The sequence below is a fragment of the Spermophilus citellus genome, assembly GCF_964194105.1.
Source record: "Spermophilus citellus genome assembly, chromosome: 7".
Lineage (NCBI taxonomy): Eukaryota > Metazoa > Chordata > Mammalia > Rodentia > Sciuridae > Spermophilus > Spermophilus citellus.
The window spans coordinates 48,193,609-48,215,653 of NC_138188.1; the positions used below are offsets into that span (position 1 = coordinate 48,193,609).

The 22,045-nt window shown below is 35.7% G+C and overlaps 1 protein-coding gene across 3 annotated transcripts in view; it reads right to left on the reverse strand.

Annotated features, from left to right (window-relative positions):
* Window positions 1-22,045, reverse strand: part of RSRC1 (arginine and serine rich coiled-coil 1) — a 391,757-nt gene that overhangs the window by 265,652 nt on the left and 104,060 nt on the right. For all 3 annotated transcript variants that reach the window (XM_081301564.1, XM_081301562.1, XM_081301563.1), the window contains exon 4: window positions 10,598-10,771. In XM_081301564.1, the coding sequence (XP_081157690.1) occupies window positions 10,598-10,771 (174 nt within the window). The remainder of the gene's footprint in view (window positions 1-10,597; window positions 10,772-22,045) is intronic.

Below are 22,045 nucleotides of genomic sequence, written 5' to 3' on the forward strand. Positions count from 1 at the left end.
TTTTTAAATGCAACATGGAGATTTGGTTGGAGGTAGTACATGTGTATGTAAGTACATATATACTAAACCAGGCACACACAAAAAGATGGTTATCTTCCTAACATCAAAAAGTCCACTTTATCATTTTAAAATGTTTAAAAGCCAGATTTAATTACCTAGAAACAACTTTTAAAACAAACATTTATTGTTCTACAAAAATTTTGAGTACTTACTGTGACCCAAGTAAACACAATGTTAACTAAGATGCACAAGGTAATTTATGATCACAAAATATGTCAACAGTCCATTCCGATTAGGCATAGATAATATGGGTGTTAACTGCAGAGCTACTCAGCACATTCTTGAGGAGCAGAAAATACTTTATAAAAGAAGCAGAATCCAAAATTAACCTAAAAAACTGAACAGGAACTGGCAGGAGAGGTAGAGAAGGAAGAGCACTTCAGGCTAAGGGAACATAAAAGTGAGGAAGAAGTGGGGAAGAAGGAATAACTGAGAGGCTGATAATTGCAAGAACCAATAATCACATTTGCTTTATTAATAACAAAGCCATTCACTGAGTTCCTACTATATAGTATCAGCCTTCTTATAAACATTGCTTCTAACATTTATACTTTTCAATTATCATTAACCCCCATCTAGAAGAATAAATTTCAAGTTCAAAGAAAATAACTTGCCTTTTCAGGAAAATTTTTAAAAGACCTGAGATGATCAAAACAAATTACTGAGTGTCCTGTCTAAGTCACCTTTCCTTCTCAGAGATATTTTAAACCCTATAAATTTACAGAAAATTGACAGCAATGCAAATAATACTTTTCCATAAATATGCAAATGAATTTTGTCCATTAGAGGTATAACTGACTTCCCTTCCCCATAAAAGAAATCAGTTTTGAATCTGGTAAGCAATTCATGTTCAGATTCCTGATAGCCTACGTGTGTCTGCTTTTCAGATTCTTTGAGCTACTTAACACATTTCACTGGTTTCCTCATTAAGTAATGAGTTAAATACTACCTTTGACACATGCTCATGTATATTTGTTTGAGCCCAGGTTTTGCCTCTTTAACAAATTGTCCTTTGACAACTCCAAAGTTTAGTGAATCAAAATTCAAAAGCTTCTATAGACCTGCATGTGCACAAAGTTCCTTCCACTATATAACTCAGTATTGTTCTCCTTTTCCTCTTGACTGTTAGTCAATGCCAACATAATTTCTGCAATACCACTTCAAAAGAGCTCACCAAATTTTATAGAGCCCACATGATGAAACTTACTAAAAAGTACAGTGCAAGGTACTTTCATCCTCTCGCTAACTCTTTCATGCATCCCTAATGCCTTAGCTGCCTATAGACTAAAAAGGGAAAGAAAGGTACCTTCTCCCATACCAAGGCTTTTCACAGTTGGGTAACTACCAGAAGAAAGAAAGAATATATAATTCGTGCTATTATAAGTTCAATAAGACCAAGGAGAGGGATAGAAGGGTCAAATGGTGGTTCTATCCCAGCTTTCCATATTGGCTGCACCAATTTGCAGTCCCACCAGCAGTATATGAGTGTGCCTTTCACCACATCCTCGACAACACTTATTGTTGTTTGTATTCATAATAGCTGCCATTCTGACTGGAGTGAGATGAAATCTTAAAGAGTAGTTTTTTGTTGTTGTTGTTTTAATTAGTTAATTCATGACAGTAGAATGCACTTATATACTTTGATATATCATTCATAGATGGGATATAATTTCTCATTTTTCTGAGTATACATATTGTAGAATCACATTGGTCATATAGTCACATACATACATATAGTAATAATGTCTGTTTCATTCTACTATTTTTCTTATGGCCACATCCCCTGCCTTTCACTTCCCTCTACTTAATCTAAGATAACATTATTATTTTTTTTTGCATTACAATTCTTAATAGACATAAACACCACACTTTTTGTATTTCTGTTTGTATATAAAGTATGTTGACACTCAATTCAAGTCTTCATACATGTACTTTGTATAATGATGTCCATCACATTCCACCATCCTTGTTAATCCCTTGCCCTCTCCCTTTCCCTCCCACCCCTTGTCCCTATCTAGATATCATCTATTCCTCCCATGCTCTCTCTCCCAATCACACTATGAGTCAACCTCCGTATATTAGTATATTAGAGAAAACATTCGGTATTTATTTTTTTGGTATTGGCTTACTGCACTTAGCATTATCTTCTTCAATGCCATCCATTTACCTGCAAATGCCATGGTTTTGTTCTTTTTTCAATGCTGAGTAAACTTCCATTGTGTATAGATGCCACATTTTTTTTATCCATTCATCCACTAAAGGACATCTAAGTTGGCTCCACAGTTTAGCTATTCTGAATTGTGCTGCTATAAACATTGATGTGGCTGAGTAGTTTTGATTTGCATTTCTCTAACTGCTAGCCATGGTGAACATTTTTTCATATATTTGTTGATTGTATATCATCTTCTGAAAAGTCTCTATTCAGTTCCTTGGCCCATTTATTGAGTGGGTTATTTATTTTTTTTGGTGTCCTCGGTCTATACCCAAAAGACTTAAGAACAGCATACTACAGGGACACAGCCACATCAATGTTTATAGCAGCACAATTCACAATAGCTAAACTGTGGAACAAACCTAGATGCTCTTCAGTAGATGAATGGGTTAAAAAAAAGTGGCATATATACACAATGGAATATTGCTCAGCAATAAAAGAGAATAAAATCATGGCATTTGCAGGTAAATGGATGGAGTTAGATAAGATAATACTAAGTGACGTTAGCCAATCCCCCAAAAAACCGAATGACAAATGTTTTCTCTGATATAAGGAGGCTGTTTCATAGTTGGGTAGGGAGGGGGAGCATGGGAGGAACAGAACTATAGATAGGGCAGAGGGGTGGTAAGGGGAGAGAGAAGGCTTGGGGTTAGAAATGATAATGGAATGTGATGGACATCATTATCCAAAGTACACGTGTGAAGACACAAAATGGTGTGAATATACTTCGTATACAACCAGAGATATGAAAAGTTTGTGCTCTATGTGTGTAATAAGAATTGTAATGCATTCCGCTGTCATATAGAAATAAAAACATTTATTAAAAAAAAAAGCTCAATTGTGGCTCAGTGGTAAGGCACTTGCCTCACATGCATGGGGCACTGGGTTCGATCCTCAGCACCACATGAATAAATTTTTAAAAAGAAGGTATTGTCCATCTTTAACTGAAAAAAATTTAAAACAAAAACTTCATCAGACAGAATTAAGTCCAATTCCACTGACAAACTGTGATGATTAAAATGTTTTGATGTAAGGAATCTGAGAAAAGTGGTGACCTGGGGAAGAACTTAAGAAACTCCTGTCCACTGATTTTGTGCCAACTATTCTTTTGTGTTATGTTAAGTTTCCTTACTTGACCTCATTTTTTGAAAAAAAAAAAAAAATTACAGGCTGTTGCTGTGAGTCAAAACTAATACCTACTGATCAATACTGAAATCTACAAATGGAAGTTGGGTGGCAAATGTCAGTATAATATAAAATACCCAACAACATGATGCATCATTGTTATGATAATTATTCAATTCACAAGGAAATTGCAAAAACTAATTTAAAAAGCAGGAATCCAAGTGGGCACTTCCATAATCCCAGCAGCTTGGAAGGCTGAGATAGCAGAATTGCGTATTTAAAGTCAGCCTCAGCAAAAGCAAGGTACTAAGCAACTCAGTGATACCCTCCCTGTTTCTAAATAAAAAATACAAAACAGGACTGGGGATGTGGCTCAGTGCCCCTGAATTCAATCCCCGGCACCCCGCCAAAATAAATGAATAATAAAAAGGAGAAATCCAGTGCACACATTTATAGAAAGATGTATTTGTCTACTTGCTTAACAAAACTGACAGTAGAAGAGTCTTTTGCATGTTGCAATCACACATGTTCAAGGTATACTACTTTCGAACCAAACATTTACCCTTCGCCACTGGTGAAAGGCAACAAGATCTCTTTACAAAGACTCGTCTTTTTCAATAAATTTTGCATGAAAACATGTTATCCTGGCACTAAGTTGCCTGCTGTCACATTGGAAGTGTGATAAATGTTTAATGAAAACAACACCACACAGCTTGGTGTCAGACAACAGCTATCACACAGCCCTGCTTTGATCCAAACAGACACTTAAAAGGAGTTCTAAGTATGCTCAGCACCACAGAACTCTATAACCTATATGCAAATACAGTAAATTAGCATAAATGACTTCCTGCTGCATAAGGAAATAAAAGGTAAGGGAAAACATGACAGGCTTTATAAGTATGGAACTGCTGTCAAAGCTCAGAGTCCAGCTTTCGCAAATCACTTCCAACATCTTCTGCCAAACTCTAGGTAGGAGGAAAAAACCTGATCAGTGGGAATTTGTTGCATGAAACTTTTAAGTTGAAGACATTGGAATACTCCCAAGGTTAAGGCCAAAACTAACATATATCTATAAAGCCTGATTACTACATGGTACTAGTCTTCTTAATCATACTGTTTCTAACACAGCTTTCAAAGATTCATTATTCCCATTTCATAGAAGAATAAACTGTATACCCAGAAGGAAATTCTTAGCTCTCTTTTTTTTTTCTTTTTTTTTATTGATTATTTAAAGCATTACATAGCTCATGATATATCATCTTTCATACATTTGACTCAAATTGTGTTTTGAACTCCCATTTTCACCCCAAATACAGATTGCAGAATCACATCTGTTACATATTCACATTTTAAGTGTAAAGTTTCAGAAAGTTATGTAAGGAAAAAAGGAAGAATGAATAAACCAAATGTTTGAGCAAGATATTCCAGAAGTCTCAATAGGACTTTTCCAAGAACAGTGTGCATCCACTAAAAAGCTAATGAGGAAATTAAGAAGTCTTTCATAGTAGCAGGCTATAAAGGAGAATGCTAAATTATATTCCTGAAAGTTCTAAACTTACTCAAATTAAAGAGAAAGGTCTCCAATGAGCATCTTCACCTATTTTGTGCTGCTGTAACAGAATATCACATAATGAAGAGAAGTTTACAGTTTTGAAGGCTGGGCAGTCTGAGATCAAGAGGGTGGCATCTGGCAAGGGCTCTCCTTATGGCAGAAGGGCAGAGAGGATGAGGGCTAGGCTTTTCTAAAGAAATCCACTCCTGCCATAAAAGCATGAATCCACTTGTGAGGTGAAGCCCTCAGGATTTGATCACCTCTTGAGGGTCAAGTTTCTAACACATGGATTTTGGAGGACACACTGAAACCACTGCAGTAGACAACAGCTGCTTTAAACCAAATTGTCCTGACTGGTGATTTAAATCATGCTTAAAAATAAATTTGGCGGGGCTGGGGATGTGGCTCAAGCGGTAGCGCGCTGGCCTGGCATGTGTGAGGCCTGGGTTCGATCCCCAGCACCACATACAAAAAAAACAAAGATGTTGTGTCCGCCGATAACTAAAAAATAAATATTAAAATTCTCTCTCTCTCTCTCTCTCTCTCCCTCTCTCTTTAAAAAATAAATAAATAAATAAATTTGGCCATGTGCAGTGGCATAAGCCTGTACCCCAAGTGAAATTCAAGGCCAGCCTGGGCAATTTAGCCAGACACTGTCTCAAAATAAAATAAAAAAGGCCGAGGGTATAGTTCATTGATAGCGGGCCCTTGGATTCAATCCCTAATATTGCAAAAAAATAAAAATAAAATAATAAAATACATACAAAATTCTATCTTAAGGATGACACTATGATTTCAGAATAAAAAGCAGAATATCACTGGTGGCTCTTCAAATATCCATTAACAATTAATTTTTCAAAGTTTATAAAAGATGTTCTATAGTCCTTAATGAACAAGTCAAAAAATTAATAAGTCAATTAATGTATGACATTATAAGACAAATTATAATTTTTCAAATGCTATAGAAAATTTCAGAACTATATTGACTATCTGAAAAACACTTTTAAGAATTATCTAATTTTATGTGTTTTTACCTTAAATGTCTAATGAAAAGCTCCTTCTCAATATTTAGCACATTGCTGCTTAAACCCTCCTTTCTCTCATTTTTATTTTTCCCAATTTATAATTTTTTTTAATGACTGGTAAGCATTTGGCTGCTTATGATGTTTTATCATTACTCTACTTAGTCTCCTTTCTCTGAGCTTTAAAATGTATTTTTTACATTCCATCAGTAAATATTTAATATTGACATTTTCACAATGACTTGATACAACAAAGATCCTCATGCACGAAGAAGCACAGGCAATTTTCTCACATGTGAAGAAGTACTTTGACATTTAGCACAAGCTAAAATGCTTTTCACAGGATTGAATAATCACTACAAACCAGGACATAAGTCCTAATTAGAATGTTTGTGAATCTACTCTCTCCACCCATACACTGTTTCAAAGTCCTCTGGACATGGTTGGTGAAACCATCACTAAAACAAAACTTTATGAAAACCTAGAAATTGTGAATAAAATTAAGTATAATTCAAATAAAGTGATAATATGCTGAGGTGATGTGGCTCAAGCGGTAGCGCGCTTGCCTGGCATGTGCGCGGCGCTGGGTTCGATCTTCAGCACCACATACAAATAAAGATGTTGTGTCCGCCAGAAACTAAAAAATAAATATTAAAAAAAACTCTAACAAAGTAAAAAAAGAAGAGAAAGGGCCAAAAAAGAAGAACCAGTCTTCCCAATGACAGGTTCTCATTCTCGAAGTCAATAATCAAGGAGAACTGAGGATAATGTGCAGCTAACTGACAACTTGAGCTGAAAATCTGCCTCTGCCATTTGTTAGCTCTGTGATTACAAGCCTCAGCACCCTCTACTGCAATAGGATATTGAGGGCACCTACTTCATGAAGTTATTCATGAAGTTATTCATGAAGTTATTAACTGAGATAACTCGTGTCAATTGCTTAGCAAAATTCCCGATACTGAGAAAATACATTTAGAATGTTAGATGCTTATCATTATAACCTCTGCTATGAGTCAAGCATTTTGTTCATACCCCAAGTAGACTTGGATTACATCATTCCTCTACTTGAAATGTCACTAAATTTCCACTGCCTGAAGAGCTAACTCCAAACATGCTATATTCGCTTGCTTGTCAAGTCTTTCCATATGAAGTTCATTTCTCATGGAGCATTCCTCCCCCTCTCTTTCTCCTTTCAGCATGTACACATCATTTCTGAGAGCCCTTCAATGACACATGGCCTAGTCCAAACCAAGCAGCTTAACATTCACAGGGATATCTGCAATCAGAATTGTGTCAAGATGACAGTAAAAGCCAACATGCTGAGAATGCCCTGTGACTTACTCTCCACACTGCTTATTAATTAGCAGTAAGTGCACCCCTGGTTCAAGCCAGGCATGAACAAATGACAACTCTTGGGCCAAACCCAGCCAGCTGCCCATTTCTATAAATACTGTTTTACTAGAATAAAGCCTGTTAGTTTAGTATTATCCATGATTGTAAAGTTCAGCAGTAGCCCCAACAGAGGCCATAGAGCCCACAAAGCCTAAAGTATTTACTACCTAGCACTTCACAAAAAGTTCACTGATCCCTGGGTTTAAGCTATTATTAGTTAGATTCCATTACTGATGGTCAATAGAATCCCAACTGACACGAGATTTCCACAGGTTTTTTTTTTGCCTTCCCTACCAAAACATGTATCTGACTTCACCAGAGTTACCTGCATATCTTCCCTCCTATGTATGTTTGTCTTCCCATTTGCATAAAAGCTCCAAGTAGTTCTAGCACTAACATTATGTCCCTAATATTTAATACACCACCTGACAAACAACAGCATTTATATACCATTGACTTTAAAAGTGAACAAATAAATTTGGTAACCAATATTTATTACCTATTAATGTACACCAGATGCTCAGAATAATACAAGAATATGAGTTGTGACTGGCTTCTAGAATTAGGCTTAAGAAATAAACATGTACGCTTTAAAAATAACAAATTATTACCAGACTATTGATTAACACACCTACAATCCCTGTGACTTGGGAGGCTGAGGTAGAACAGCAAGTCTAAGGCCAGCTTTAGCAACTCAGCAAGACCCTATCTCAAAATAAAACATAAACAGATCACAGGACATGGGTCAATGCGTTCAATCTCCAGTACCACAGAACAAACAAACAACGAGGGGAAAAAAAAAAAAAAAAAAAAACCCATTCCGGAAATCATCTGAACAGCTTCTTACACACTCTCTCTTTTCTCTTACCTTTTAAATCCTCCCAATCAAGTCTATGCCATTGCATAAGTATTACCCTGGAAAACTTAATAAAAGTGGGAAGCAAAAATTTAGTGATCAGTAAAAATCTGTTTCACTTCTCATAGCCATGTAATAGCTAAAAGCTAAACTAAAAGAAATATCTAAAGAAGCAGCAAGGTAGCTACCTGATTGACTCTCCTGCCACACACACACACACACACACACACACACACACACACAGGTGAATAAGCCCAGGGGTACTGTACCCCTGAGCTACATCCCCAGCCCTTTTTATTTTGAGACAGGGTCTCCCTGAGTTGCCCAGGCTGGCCTCGAACTTGCGATCCTCCTACATCAGCCTCCTGAGTCATTGGGATTCAGTTTCCTAAGTCATTGGGATTCCAGGCGTGTACCACTATTCCCAGCCTTGATTTTAGACATCCTCTTAATCCATATTTTCCAGCGTCAGACTCTCTCTGCAACCACCCTTAACATGTATTATTCTAATAACTTTCTCTGTTTACCAAGAGACTTCTTCTATATGATTCCTGGCTCTCCCTCTGTTCTAATACCTCTAACTCTGCTTTCAATCCTTAGAACTAGACATATAACACCTATCTCTTCTACTATAACATTAAATAATCCTTAAACTGTAACAATAAATGCTGGAGAAGCTGTAAGAAAAAAAAAAGGAATTCTCATACACATTGGTAGGACTCCACATTAGTCCAACCACTAAGGAAATCTGTATGGAGGTTTCTCAAAAGACTTGTCATGGAACCTCCATATGATCCAGTTCTGATTGCTCAGTATGTACTCAAAAGAATGGAAAAGTACAGCATACTATTGAGATACACATGTACACATATTTCTGACACCACAATTCTCAACAGCCAAGGTGTCTATCAATAGACGAATGAATAAAGAAAATGTGATATCTATTTATAATGGAGGTTGATTTAGTCATAAAAAAATGAAATATTGTCATTTTTCAAGAAAATGGATAGGACTGGAAAGCATAATTTTAAATGAAATAAGCCATACACAGAAAGACAACAGTGAGTTGTTTTCTTTCGTATGTGAATGCTAGAGAGGAAAAAATGGGGGTGGAATGGGTTGTAGGGGAGGCAGACCTCATGAAAATAGAGACCAATAGAGTGCAGGAAGAGAATCAGGGGAGAAAAGGAAGAGGGTCACAGGAGGAAGTGGGGAATAAAATGTTATGTTATGTGCATGTATGAATAAGTCACAATAAAACACACTATTATGTATAATTATAACATGCCTATAAACCTTTAAAACTAGTACAGAACTCAGAATTCTGGTAAGATTACAACTACTCAATGTGCATTCATGGTTGTGAAAAGACAGAATCACATAATAATGTTCTCCTCTTTCAAACTTCCACTCTAAATGTTTCAAAGAATATTGAAAAGCCAGCACTCTATAATGTCACTGCAAATGTGGAAACACACGTACACACAGACGACTGTGAAATCAGGGTGATGGAAAAGTTTCACATCCAGTACTTTCATAAACTTAATAATTCTTCACAGAATTAAGATCTCAGGAAACTATATCCCAGATCCTGGTTTAATTAACCATGAAAACAGATGAAGAGAAGCACTTTTACCCTGAACCACTAAGGGAAACTCATTCACGTAAGATGTTGAAAGACTAACGAAGGGAGATAAATTCCAAAATGTCCTACTTCATAGACTGAAAGACCCCAAAGCCAATTTTGAATAAAACAAACAGAAAACTGTAAACTTAAGCTGATAACACTTCAGTTTCATTTTAACATTTGCTAATTTGACAAGTTGTAATGAGTAGAATTCAGCCTCCAAATGGACTGAACCAGTATAACTGTTTCAATGATCTAATACACATCTACACGCCTGCACCCTAATATTGCCCAGAACCCCACTCTACAATAAAAATTAAACCACATGATTCCCTCACTGTTTCACCTTTATTCTTTCCCCTAACACCTTTCCTGTAAGTTATTAGATATCTTTAACTACTAAGTTGTCTTCAAATTTTAAATACATATTCATGATAAAGGAACAGGATGTGGAATCTTCCTAAAGAATTATGCAAATTTTTCTTTACATATTAAGTTTTGATACTGTTATTTGTTGTCTGCTTCTCAGATGTATTGTTATTAAATGAAAACAGACGCATGCCACAAAAACATGAGCTAAATTTTCCTATCCTTTCTTCCTTCTCTGCAGATCCTGTGTCATTGTCTTCTTCTTCTCTGACAGTAATCAAGCACAAGGGTGGGAAGAGGGAAAAGCTAGAACAGGAAGACTCGGCCTGTGTGCTGCCCAGCACCGCTGAGCCCTTTCTACATGGGTTTCACTCCCACTCACCCACGTTTGCTGCTGTGTGGCTCTTTGTCCTTGCCCTTATCCTTCTCCTTCTCCCGCTTCTCTTTGTCTCTGCCTTTCCGTCTCTCCCGATCCCTGGAACGGCTGCGGGTTCTTCTGTGACTGGACCTCTCACTGCTACGACTGTGGGAACGTGGTCGAGGTCTTGACCTGGACCTGAGCAAGAACATTTTATTAAAGAAATTTAGTGCACATTCAGTATTTTAATAAGTAGATTATTTTCAAATTATTTCAAGAAATATTTAGTCTTAACTGTGAAGCAAGCAACTGAAGATGACGTTTTATGAGTAGGTGCTTTCAGGTAAAAATGACAATCAAGGGATGTTAGTTTATCATTTTCAATAGGATACCAACACTTTCACATGTTCATTCCATTGTCTACTGGTCCTTTACCTTGCTCTAAGGTGAGAGGACTGTTTCTCTCATCCTCTTCCCATTTTCGCCCCCCAACTTTCTGCCTTCTGCACTTGCCTTACTGAATGGATACTATCTGCCATTTATTCTGTAACATTATTAGACTTAATTATGTGGACCCTAAACTTTGCTAATTACTAAAGTGCTTACCTTGTGATAACTTTGTAAATATTATTCACTGAAGAGAATGCCTATTATGAATAATTTTCTTTTATATTTTTCCTTTTTGGGACACTGGCAATAGAATCTAGGAGTACTTCACACTGAGCTCCATCCTCAGTCCTTTCTATCCTTTATTTTGAGACAGAGTCTTGCTAAGTTGCCTAGGCTGGCCTTAAATATGCAATCCTCATGCCTTAGCCTCCCCAGTAGTTGAAATCACAGGCTGCACCACCTCAACAGCCCAAAATAGTTTCTTAAAGGTTAACGGCAATGCAGAATGTGATATCGCATCATTGTTGTTTTCTTTTGTTGTTAACATTAAAATCTATTGATTTATCTCATTAAAAATGACGCATAAGGAAATACACGTTGTCAACTCTGCAGGATATTAAGGTTCAGTCAGAAAGTATTCCCAAGTGAAAAACTTTTTGTTTGATTTTTGCTGTTGTTTTGCAATGGAGTCACCCTATGCTGCCAGGGCTAGTCTTGAACTTCTGAGCTAAAGTGACCCTCCTGCCCCAGCCAGCTCAGTAGCTAGGACCACAGCACCACCACTCCTGGCAACAAGTCCAAGTCTTCAAGGTTCAAATCATGTCTTGATTATTTACACCTACTCAGATAATGCAAAAGACCAAGTCCTACAATCTCTGCTTCTTTGTTTATTTAACCTTATTTCATTTGTTTCATTAAGACTGTTCATTTACTCTGATCCACCTATTCTTCATAGAAATGAATGACAGTGTTGGCAGGATACATTATGCACTAAAAAGTAACGATTTCAGGTCCTCATTAAGGTACAGATGAGAAAGCCTATCCTAGACTGGCAATGCTACATAAAAATAGACCCAAATCTTCACCATGACAGCTTAGGAACTGATTTCCTTAAAGAGACTCCTAAAGTGCAATAAGTAAAATCAAGAATCAATAAACGGGACGGATTCAAACTAAAAAGCTTTTTCTCAGCAAAGGAAACAATCAATAACGTGAAGAGAGGGCCCACAAAACGGGAGAAAATCTTTACCACATGTACCTCAGAGTATTAATCCCCAACATATATAAAGAACTTAAAAAAACCTCAACATACATACATACATACATACACCAAAAAAATAATAATCCAGGGGCTGGGGATGTGGCTCAAGCGGTAGCACGCTCGCCTGGCAAGCATGCGGCCCAGGTTCGATCCTCAGCACCACATACAAACAAAGATGTTGTGTCCACTGAAAACTAAAAAATAAATATTAAAATTCTCTCTCTCTCTAAAAAAATTCAATTCATTAAAAAAAATAATAATAATCCAATCAATAAATGGGCTAAGGAACTGAACAGACATTACACAGAAGAGATACAATCAATCGACAAATGTGAAAAAATGTTCAACATCTCTAGCAATTAGAGAAATACAAATCAAAACTACTTTAAGATTTCATCTCACTCAAGTCAGAATGCAATTATGAAGAATTCAAGCAACAATAAATGTTGGTGAGGATGTAGGGGAAAAGGTACACTCATTCATTGCTGGTGGGACTGCAATTGCTATATAAAAAAAATCAACATACTACAGTGACATAACCATAAATGTGTTTGTAGCAGTACATTTCACAATAGCTAAACTATAGAACCTAGTTGTCCTTCAACAGACAAATAGATAAAGAAAATGTGGTGTATATATACACAATGGAATATTATTCAGCCATAAAGAATAAAATTATGGCATTTGCAGGTAAATGGATGGAGCTTGAGATTATCATGCTAAGTGAAACAAACCAAAGGCCACATGTTTTTTCTGATATGGAGGGAGCAGGGGCAGGGAGCACCTGGGAAAAAAAAGAGGTACTTTAGGTTAGGCAGAGGGGAGTGAAGGGAGGGAGAGCATGGAGGTAGGAGGGTAATCGGACATTATATGTATATTATATATATATGATTACACAACTAGTGTGATTCTATATCATGTACAACCAGAAGAATAAGAAATTATATTCCATTCATGTATGACGTGTCAAAATACCTTCTACTGTTATATATAACTAATTAGAACAAGAACAACAAAAAAGACACACAAAACCCACAAAGGCACTGGAGAACGACCAAGAGAGCAGGGATATTTTGCAGGGGCCAATACGTGGAGAAATGAAACAACAGTGGGGAAGTAGCCAACATTATCAGCTTTGACTCAGAAGGGAAGCTTTAGTCTGTACCCTGATGAAAACGCCAAATGGATCAGAAAACTGCTGGCTTCCTGGTCCCCCCAAAATAGGAAGACTAACTTGAGCAAGCATGGCAACAGGTAAATGAGAGAGAAACCCTGTTTAAAAAAAAAAAGCCAAAGGAGGGACCCAAAAATTCTCTATACAGACTCCATCCATATATCTCCAGCTGACTCCTGAATCAGCATATGAAGATCAGACTCCAAATAACTAAGAATAAAATGCTGAACCAAAATTTCAGCTGTCCCCACAGACAAACTTTGAAATTTTAATTTCAAAGTTTATTTTCCAGCTAATTTCCTATTATAACAAAAAAAAATTAAAAAGATAGTGTTCAGAAGAATATAACACAACATTCACAGCATGATGTCTGCCATGTCTAGAATAAAATCCAAAATTACTAGACATTTAAAAAAAAAACAGGTAAAAATGTGCTCCATTCTAATTTTAAAAAAAAAGTAGTACATGTAGGCTAACTCAAAAATGAATCAAAAATGAATCAGATATTAGAATTAACAGAAAAAAATTTAAAGTAGTAAAGTATACTATGTTTGTAAGTATAGTATAACTATGCTTGGAATGAATATAAAGCTAAGCAATCTCAGGGGAGAAAAAGGAAAAAAAGAAAAAATAGAAATTCTATAATTGAAGAATGTAATTTCTGAAATTAAAATTATGCTGAATATGATGAAATACAAATTGATCAAAACAGAGGAAAGAATCTGTGTACCTGAAATTAAATCAAACAGAATTATCCAATTGGAAGAATAAGAAGGAAAAAAGATTACTGATGAAAAAAAAGAAAGACCTTCAGATATCTGTGTGAAAAGGTCCAAGAATCTAACATGTTTATTTACATACAGAAATACAGAAGACAGAGAATGAAGGTGATATGGTGGCGCACACCTGTAATCCCAGAAGCTCTGAGGCAAGAAGATCTTGAGTTCATGGCCAGCCTTGGAAACTTAGTAAGAGCTTGTCTCAAAACAAAAAATAAAAAGGACTAGAGATGTGGCTCAGAGATGGAGTGTCCCTGGGTTCAGACCCAGTAATGATGGGGAGGTGGGGAATATTTGAAGCAGGGGAAGGGAGAGATAATGATCAGAATACTATTTAACTGGTGGTCAAACATTTTACAAATTTAGTAAGCAAACAATTCAGAGATTCCAGAAGTTTAAAAAACTCCAAGTAAAAAAACCATGAAGATCATGAATAGGAAAATTGATGAAGACTAAGCTAAAGGTGAATGAAACTCTTGAAAATATTAGAGAAAAAACCACATTACTACAAGGGAGCAAGGACATGCCTAAACAATAGGTATCAGAATTGCAGTGAGGTTCTTAAAATGGTCAATGTTATAGTGCAGATCTGGAGCATCCCCTAGAAGCTCCTGTGTTCAAGGCTTGTTCCCCAATGCAGCCGTGTCCACAGGTGGGGCTTTTGGGAGGTGAATGGATCATGAGGGTTCTAATCACATCAATGCATTAATCCACTTGATGAGTAATCTGAATGGACTACTGTGAGGAGGTGGAAACTACAGATAGATGGAACATGATTGGAGGAAGTAGATCAATTGGGAACTATATCTTGTCCCTGGACCCTTTTTGTCTTTTTCTTTTTTTCTCTCCCTCCCTCCTTTCTAGCTTCCAGGCTGCCATAAGCTGATCAGCTCTCTTTCACCACACCCTTACCATAATGCTCTGCCTCATCTCAGGCAGAAAGCAGTGGAGCCCACCAATGTGGACTGAAACTTCTATAAACTTGAGCCCAAATAAACCTTTCTTCCTTTAATGTTTGTGTCAGATATTTTGGTCACAGTAGGACTAAACCTGACTAAGAGTGAAAGAGGAAAAGTAAGTCAAACCAGCTTTCATATCCAGGAAAAACGCCCCTCAAGAAAATAAAGGAGGGGGTGTATATGCAGCTACATGGTAGCCCTTGTAGTCCTTGAAAGGCTATGTATTTGATACCTAACTGGGTGGGGGCAGGGGAGGATTTGAAAACAAGAACAACATGTTCTTGTTTAACTTTTAACTACAATATCATCGTTTTTCAGGTTTTTGTTTATTTTGTATTTTTTGTTTTGTTTTCCATTTCTCTTCACAAAGTTACACAAATATTTTCTTTAAAAGTTTTAACATAGTATACATTATATTTTAATATATAATTAATCCGGTATACATTGCCTGTGATATGAGATAAGGTATATTTTACTCTCTTATAATTAAAAATCCATTATTCAAAGATTCAAGGATGAAAAAGATCAATCAGAGTAAAAATTGTTTAATAAGGTATTCATAAAGGTAAGGGCAAGGTTGAGGGAAACTAACAAATTTTGTGAAGCACCTTTCCTTCTGTAAACTTGGAGAGGTAAGAGATGAAACAAGAAAGAGCCATTACGAAAAACTTGTAGGAGAAGGTGACTTAACTGAAGTTATTCTCACCAAAAGCATGTAGAAACCAACTCACAGTCTAATAGAGTCTTATAGGGAAGAATAAAGCACTTCGCTCTACTCTTGTATATACTAAGTTCATCTCTTTTGTTCCCCTTTCTGATGGAACTCAACAAGAAACCACTTAACAAAGGGACTTATCATGCAGCCTATAGCATATGTCTCACCAAAAGGTGAAAGATGGAGAAAGGAGCCAATATGGCAGCCATTGGTTCCATGAGACTACTTAGTATTTGAAATATGTCTAGTCTGAATTGAGGTGTGCTATGTGTTAAATAGACATTAGATTCCAAAGAACTACTAGAACAAAGAAAGTGAACATAAAATATCTTTCTAACAATTATTTTCTTTGCAAATTATGTTGGTAATCTATTGGGTTAAATGAAAATATATTAAAATTAATTTCTCTATTTGTTTAAAAAAAAGGGAGAGAGAAGGGAAAGCATATGGAAATGGTAGGAGACCTTCAATGATACACAAAATTATAAGAGGTTATGAGGGGCAAGGGGAGGGGGGAAAAAGGAGAGAGAATTGAACAACAGCAGAGGAGATAGAGAGGGAAGATGGGAGGGGAGGGGAGGGGAGGGGAGGGGAGGGGAGGAGGGATAGTAGGGGATAGGAAAGGTAGCAGAATACAACAGTCACTAATATGCCATTATGTAATAATGTGAGTATGTAACAGTTGTGATTCTGCAATCTGTATTTGGGGTAAAAATGGGAGTTCAAAGCCCAATTGAGTCTAATGTATGAAAGATGATATATCATGAGCTCTGTAATGTTTTGAACAATCAATAAAAAAAAAGAAAAAAAAAGAAGTAAAGGAGAACAAGGTAACATTCTGTATCTTCAATGTAGTACTATATTTCCAAACAAGAACATTTTTAAGATAAAGAAAGAGTGAAAAATAAATATCCACAGTGGCACTGCTTTACAATAAACACTAAAGAAATTGCTGCAGGTTGATAAGAAAAAAACAGATGGAAATTTGGATCTTTAGGATGAATGAAGAAGTAAAGCTGAAGTGCTGATGATAAACTATAAAGGGATTCTTAAAAATAGTAATTAACCAAAAAGGAGGCTGAAAAGAAAGTATAGAGAAAAAAACAAAACAGGAGACAAAGTGCATAACAAAATGATAGATTTAAATCTTATAATATCAATAAAAACTTAAAATATAATGAACTACATACTTTAATTAAAAGGCAGAGCTTGTTACATGGATTTAAAAGACATTCATAACTATATGCTATCTACTAAATATGTACTCTAAATATGCAAACACAGAAGACGAAAGTAAATGCTAAAAGAATATCATGCAAACAATAAACCTAGGGAGAGGAAGTAGATATTAATACCATATGAACTAAACTTCAGAAACTGAGAATATTACCCAAAATAAAAATAGATATTTCATGATGATCAAAGGGTCAATTCATAGCTAGAAATGATACACAATATGTTTATATGACAACAGAATCAAATTAAGAAATTAAACAACTACACAGATAAAAAATCTCTATAGATACACAGAAACTAAATAATATACTTTTGATTAATTCATGGGTAAATAAGAAATCACAAAAGAAACTAGAAAATATTTTAAACTGAATGACAAGGAAAATACAACATGATTTGTAAGCATGAACTACAGCAAACACAATCTTTGAAGGCAAATTAATAGCTTTAAATGTCTGGGGATCAAAAGAATAAAGGCACAAAATTAATTACCTTGTGTTTTTCATTCTGAAGTTATTAAAAAAAAGAGCAAAGTAAGTAGGTGAAAGGAAGAAAACATTAAAAGAAAAGAACAAGAAGGGGTGAAACAGATAGAAAAAGCTAACAGAAGCAGAATCTGGTAGGATGAGAATATCAATGAAATTAATGAATCTCCAGCTAGACCAACCAAACAAAAAGAAAAAGGAAAGAGCAAATCACCAAGAATAAAGGAGGTAGCAAAAGGAGCCAAAGACAGTAAGGAGTCCTGATGCGCATTCACAGTAAGTTTCAGAGAAGCACTTGCAGGTGAGCAGCAGAAGTGCCTGTCCTACCTCCCCTCTAATGGGTTCCCATAGTGAACACAGACTGAGCCTGCATCATCAACCCAAAAACATGTTTTCATAAGAAATAACAGTAATTCCTGTTACTAGTGAAATTAAATTTATCACCATTTTCTCTCCAAGATTCTTTGACAATTTTTTTTAATTTGGACATAACTATCTTTCCATATCAAAATTTTATAATCATAACATACTGTCCCTACAGATACTATCTGATTTACTGTGATTAAATCTACTATTACATGTGGGTACACTAAAATCAAGTGGATTATTCCTAAAATTATTGAACAATAATCCATCAAAACTTAAATTTTTCTCATTAAAACAAAGAATAACAATATAACATGGCAAGTCTTTTGTGTCCTCACCTACTGTATATGCATTTTATGTATTCAAATATACAGTATACTACCTTAATTTGATTACTGACATTCTGGACATCAGTTGCAGAAATTCAGAGTAAGGTAAGGCTGGTGAAGAGATAAAAATAGTCATTACATGATGATCAAGAGTCAATCAAACAAGAAGATATAACAGTTGAAAAGGTATATACGCCCCTATGCCAGAGGTGTCAATTTATAGAATAGACATGATTAGATCTAATGGGAAAGATAAGATCAGGTACAATAACAGTCTGTTCATCACACTTTCATCACAGAACACATCATCCAAACAGAAATTTAATATTAAAAAAAGTACCAGTTAAACTAGACTATGGATCAACTGAATTTACCAGATACTTAAGAATCATTTCAAACAGCGCAGAATATAATCTTTTTATCGGCACACTGAATATTCTCCAAAATAAACAATATATTGGGTCACAAAACAAATCTCAATAATTTTTTAATCATCTCTGGCAACAATGGAATAAAACTAGAAACTGACAACAACAACAGAATAAAACATCAGAAATTATAAAAATTCATGGAGTCTTAGCAACATAATACTGAATGAAGCATGATTTCAATGAAAACAAAAATCACAATTGAAATTTTAAAATTTCATAAAACATATTTCATAAACATAACATACCAAATGGGCTACAGAAGGAAGTATACAACAATAAATATCTACACCAAAAACTAGAAAGATTTCAAATAATATAAGGATGTAAAACAATAACCAAGGAAAACAAAAACAAAACACACACAAAATTAGTCTGTGTGTTTAAGAAAGAAAAGAAATAACAAAGATCAGAACAGAAATAAAACAGAAAATAAAAGTACAATACAAAAAAACAACGAAACAAAGAGTTGGGTTTAAGTTAGACTTTGAGCAAGATTAAGGGGAAAAAAGGAGAAGACCAAAATAAATAACATGAAAGAGGAGACATTACAACTGATACCACACAAATTGGAAAAGCTGGAAGAAATGGATAAATTTCTAGACACAAAAAACTACTGAAATTGAAGACACAACACCTCAACAGAGCAATGATGAGTACCAACACACGGAGTCAATAGTGTCTTTGCCTCCCTACAAAGACAGTGTCAGGCCTGTAAAGGGAGGGGAGTCTTCCAAACTCCCTCTGCAAGGCCAGCACTGCCCTGATGCCAAAACCAGACAAGGACACAGAAAACAAAACTGTACACCAATATCTCTAACAAACTGAAACACACAAGTTTCAAAACATTATTAGCAAATGAAGTCCAACAGAACATCCAAAAGATCATTCTTCATGATCAAGTTGGATTTATCCCAGGTATGCAAAGGATGGTTCAACATAAGCACATCATAATGTAAAACATCACACCAATAGAATGAAGAATAAAAATCACATCATCATCTCAAGAGATATAGAAAGAGCATCTGATAAAATTCAACATTACTTCATGACACTAACTCTGAACAGATTATACCCAGACTGACAAATCCACAGCCAAAATCATCCAAATGGGGAAAGATTGAAGGCACTTCCTTTGATATATGAAACAAGGCAAGGACATCCTCTCACTGTGCTTATTCAATTGAGTATTGGGGTCTTGGCCAAAGCTATTAGGAAAGAGAAGGAAATGAAAGGCACACAAACAGTAAGGCGTTAAGTCAATTCTCTCTGTTGCAGATGATGTGATCCAGTCTACAGAAAACCCTAAAGACTGAACTAAAAGACTTATAATAACTAATGGATGAATTCAGTAATGTTACAGCATACAAAACTCAATGGCATTTTAATATACCAGTAATGAGACTGCTGAGCAAGAAATCAAGAAAGCAATCCCATTCACAATAACTTCTAAATAAGACAAACTTAGGACTAAATTTAACTAAGGAAAATGAAAGAAATGGAAGACACATATACACAAAAGAAAGAGACCCTCCATTTTCAAGGATTGAAAGAATTAATACTATTAAAATGTCCAGATTTTCCAAAGGGATTTACAGATTCAATGCAATCACCATTAAAATATCAATAGAGCTAGAAAATACAATCCTAAAATCTATATAAAAGCACAAAAAACCCTGGTAGTTAAAGTAATTCTAAACAAAAAGAACAAAGCTAGAGACATCATGAAAATACCTGGTTCTAAGAGGTACTGCAGAGTCACAATAAGCAAAACACCATGGTATTGGTATAAAAACAGACATACATACCAATAGAACACAACAGAGTTCCCAGAATTAAACACAGATATCATAACCAGTTGGTTCTCGACAAAAGTACAAAAAATATTAATTGTAGAGGACAGTCTTTTCAATAAATGGTGGAAGGAAAACCAGACTTACAGATGCAGAAGACTGAAGCATGAAGCTTATCTCTCATTCTAAACAAAGTTCAACTCAAAATGGATCACAGATCTAAACCTAAGACATGAAATACTAAAATTACTAGAAAAAAATAGCAAAACACTTTAAGACACTAGTATAGGTAATGATTTTCTGGATATGACCCCAAAAGTATAGGAAATAAAAGGAAAAAAAAACAGAAAATGGGATTAAATCAAACTAAAAATCTACATGGAAAAGGAAACAGTCAACAGAGTGAGGAAACAACCATTTACCATTTAACAGGATTAATATCCAGAATATATAGGAACTTAAAAATTTCACAACCGGTGGGAGGTCAAGCCCAGGACCCAGAACCACCCACACTGGCCTGTGCAGAACCCAGGCTCACAGGGCGAGTGGTCCACTCCTCCCCTGGCAGGGCAGACACCAGCCAAAGCCTAGCCTCTGGCTCAGGACTGCCCCTTCCGACCAACAGACTACCAAGGGAGGTCAAGACCAGCGACCCAGAACCAACCAATCCAACTTGCACAGGACCCAGATCCAGGTGAGGTAGCATTCATTGAGAGACACCAGCAGGGTCTAGAATCCCAACATCAAGGTGAGGTACAGACAAGAATATAGGGAAGAAACTGTAATATCTCAGATCCACACTGCAAGAAAGGAATGCACATAAACATCATGAAAAAAATACGGAAGAAAAGGGTCCCAACGGGGACATGATAATAAGAGAACCCATGGACAGCAAAGTTGATGAAATGTCAGAGAAGGAGTTCAGAAGGTTCATAATTAAAATAATCTGTGAATTAAGTAATGACCTAAATGAGCAAATATAGGCAAAAATTGATCATTCCAACAATGAGATAAGAGAGCAAATACAGGTAGCAAAAGATTACTTGAGAGAGAGAGACTGAAAAAAAAGAAACAGTCAGAAATCCTTGAAATGAAAGATACAATAAATCAAATAAAAAACTCAGTAGAAAGCATAACCAACACTAGATCACTTGGAAGAAATAACGTCAGATAATGAAAACAAAGCATACAATCTGGAAAATAAAGTTGATCACACAGTGAAGATAGTTAGAAACCATGAACAGAACATCCAAAAATTATGGGACAGCATGAAAAGACCAAATCTAAGAGTTATTGGGATAGAGGAAGGCACAGAGATTCAAACCAAAGGAATGCACAATCTCTTCAATGAGATAATATTAGAACATTTCCCAAACACGAAAAATGAATTAAAAAACCAAATGTAAGAGGCTTATAGGACACCCAGATGTACAAAATTACAAAAGATCTACACCAAGGTACATTATAATGAAAATGCCTAGCATACAGAATAAGGATAGAAACTTAAAAGCCACAAGAGAGAGGAATCAGATCACAAATAGGGGGAAACCAATTCGT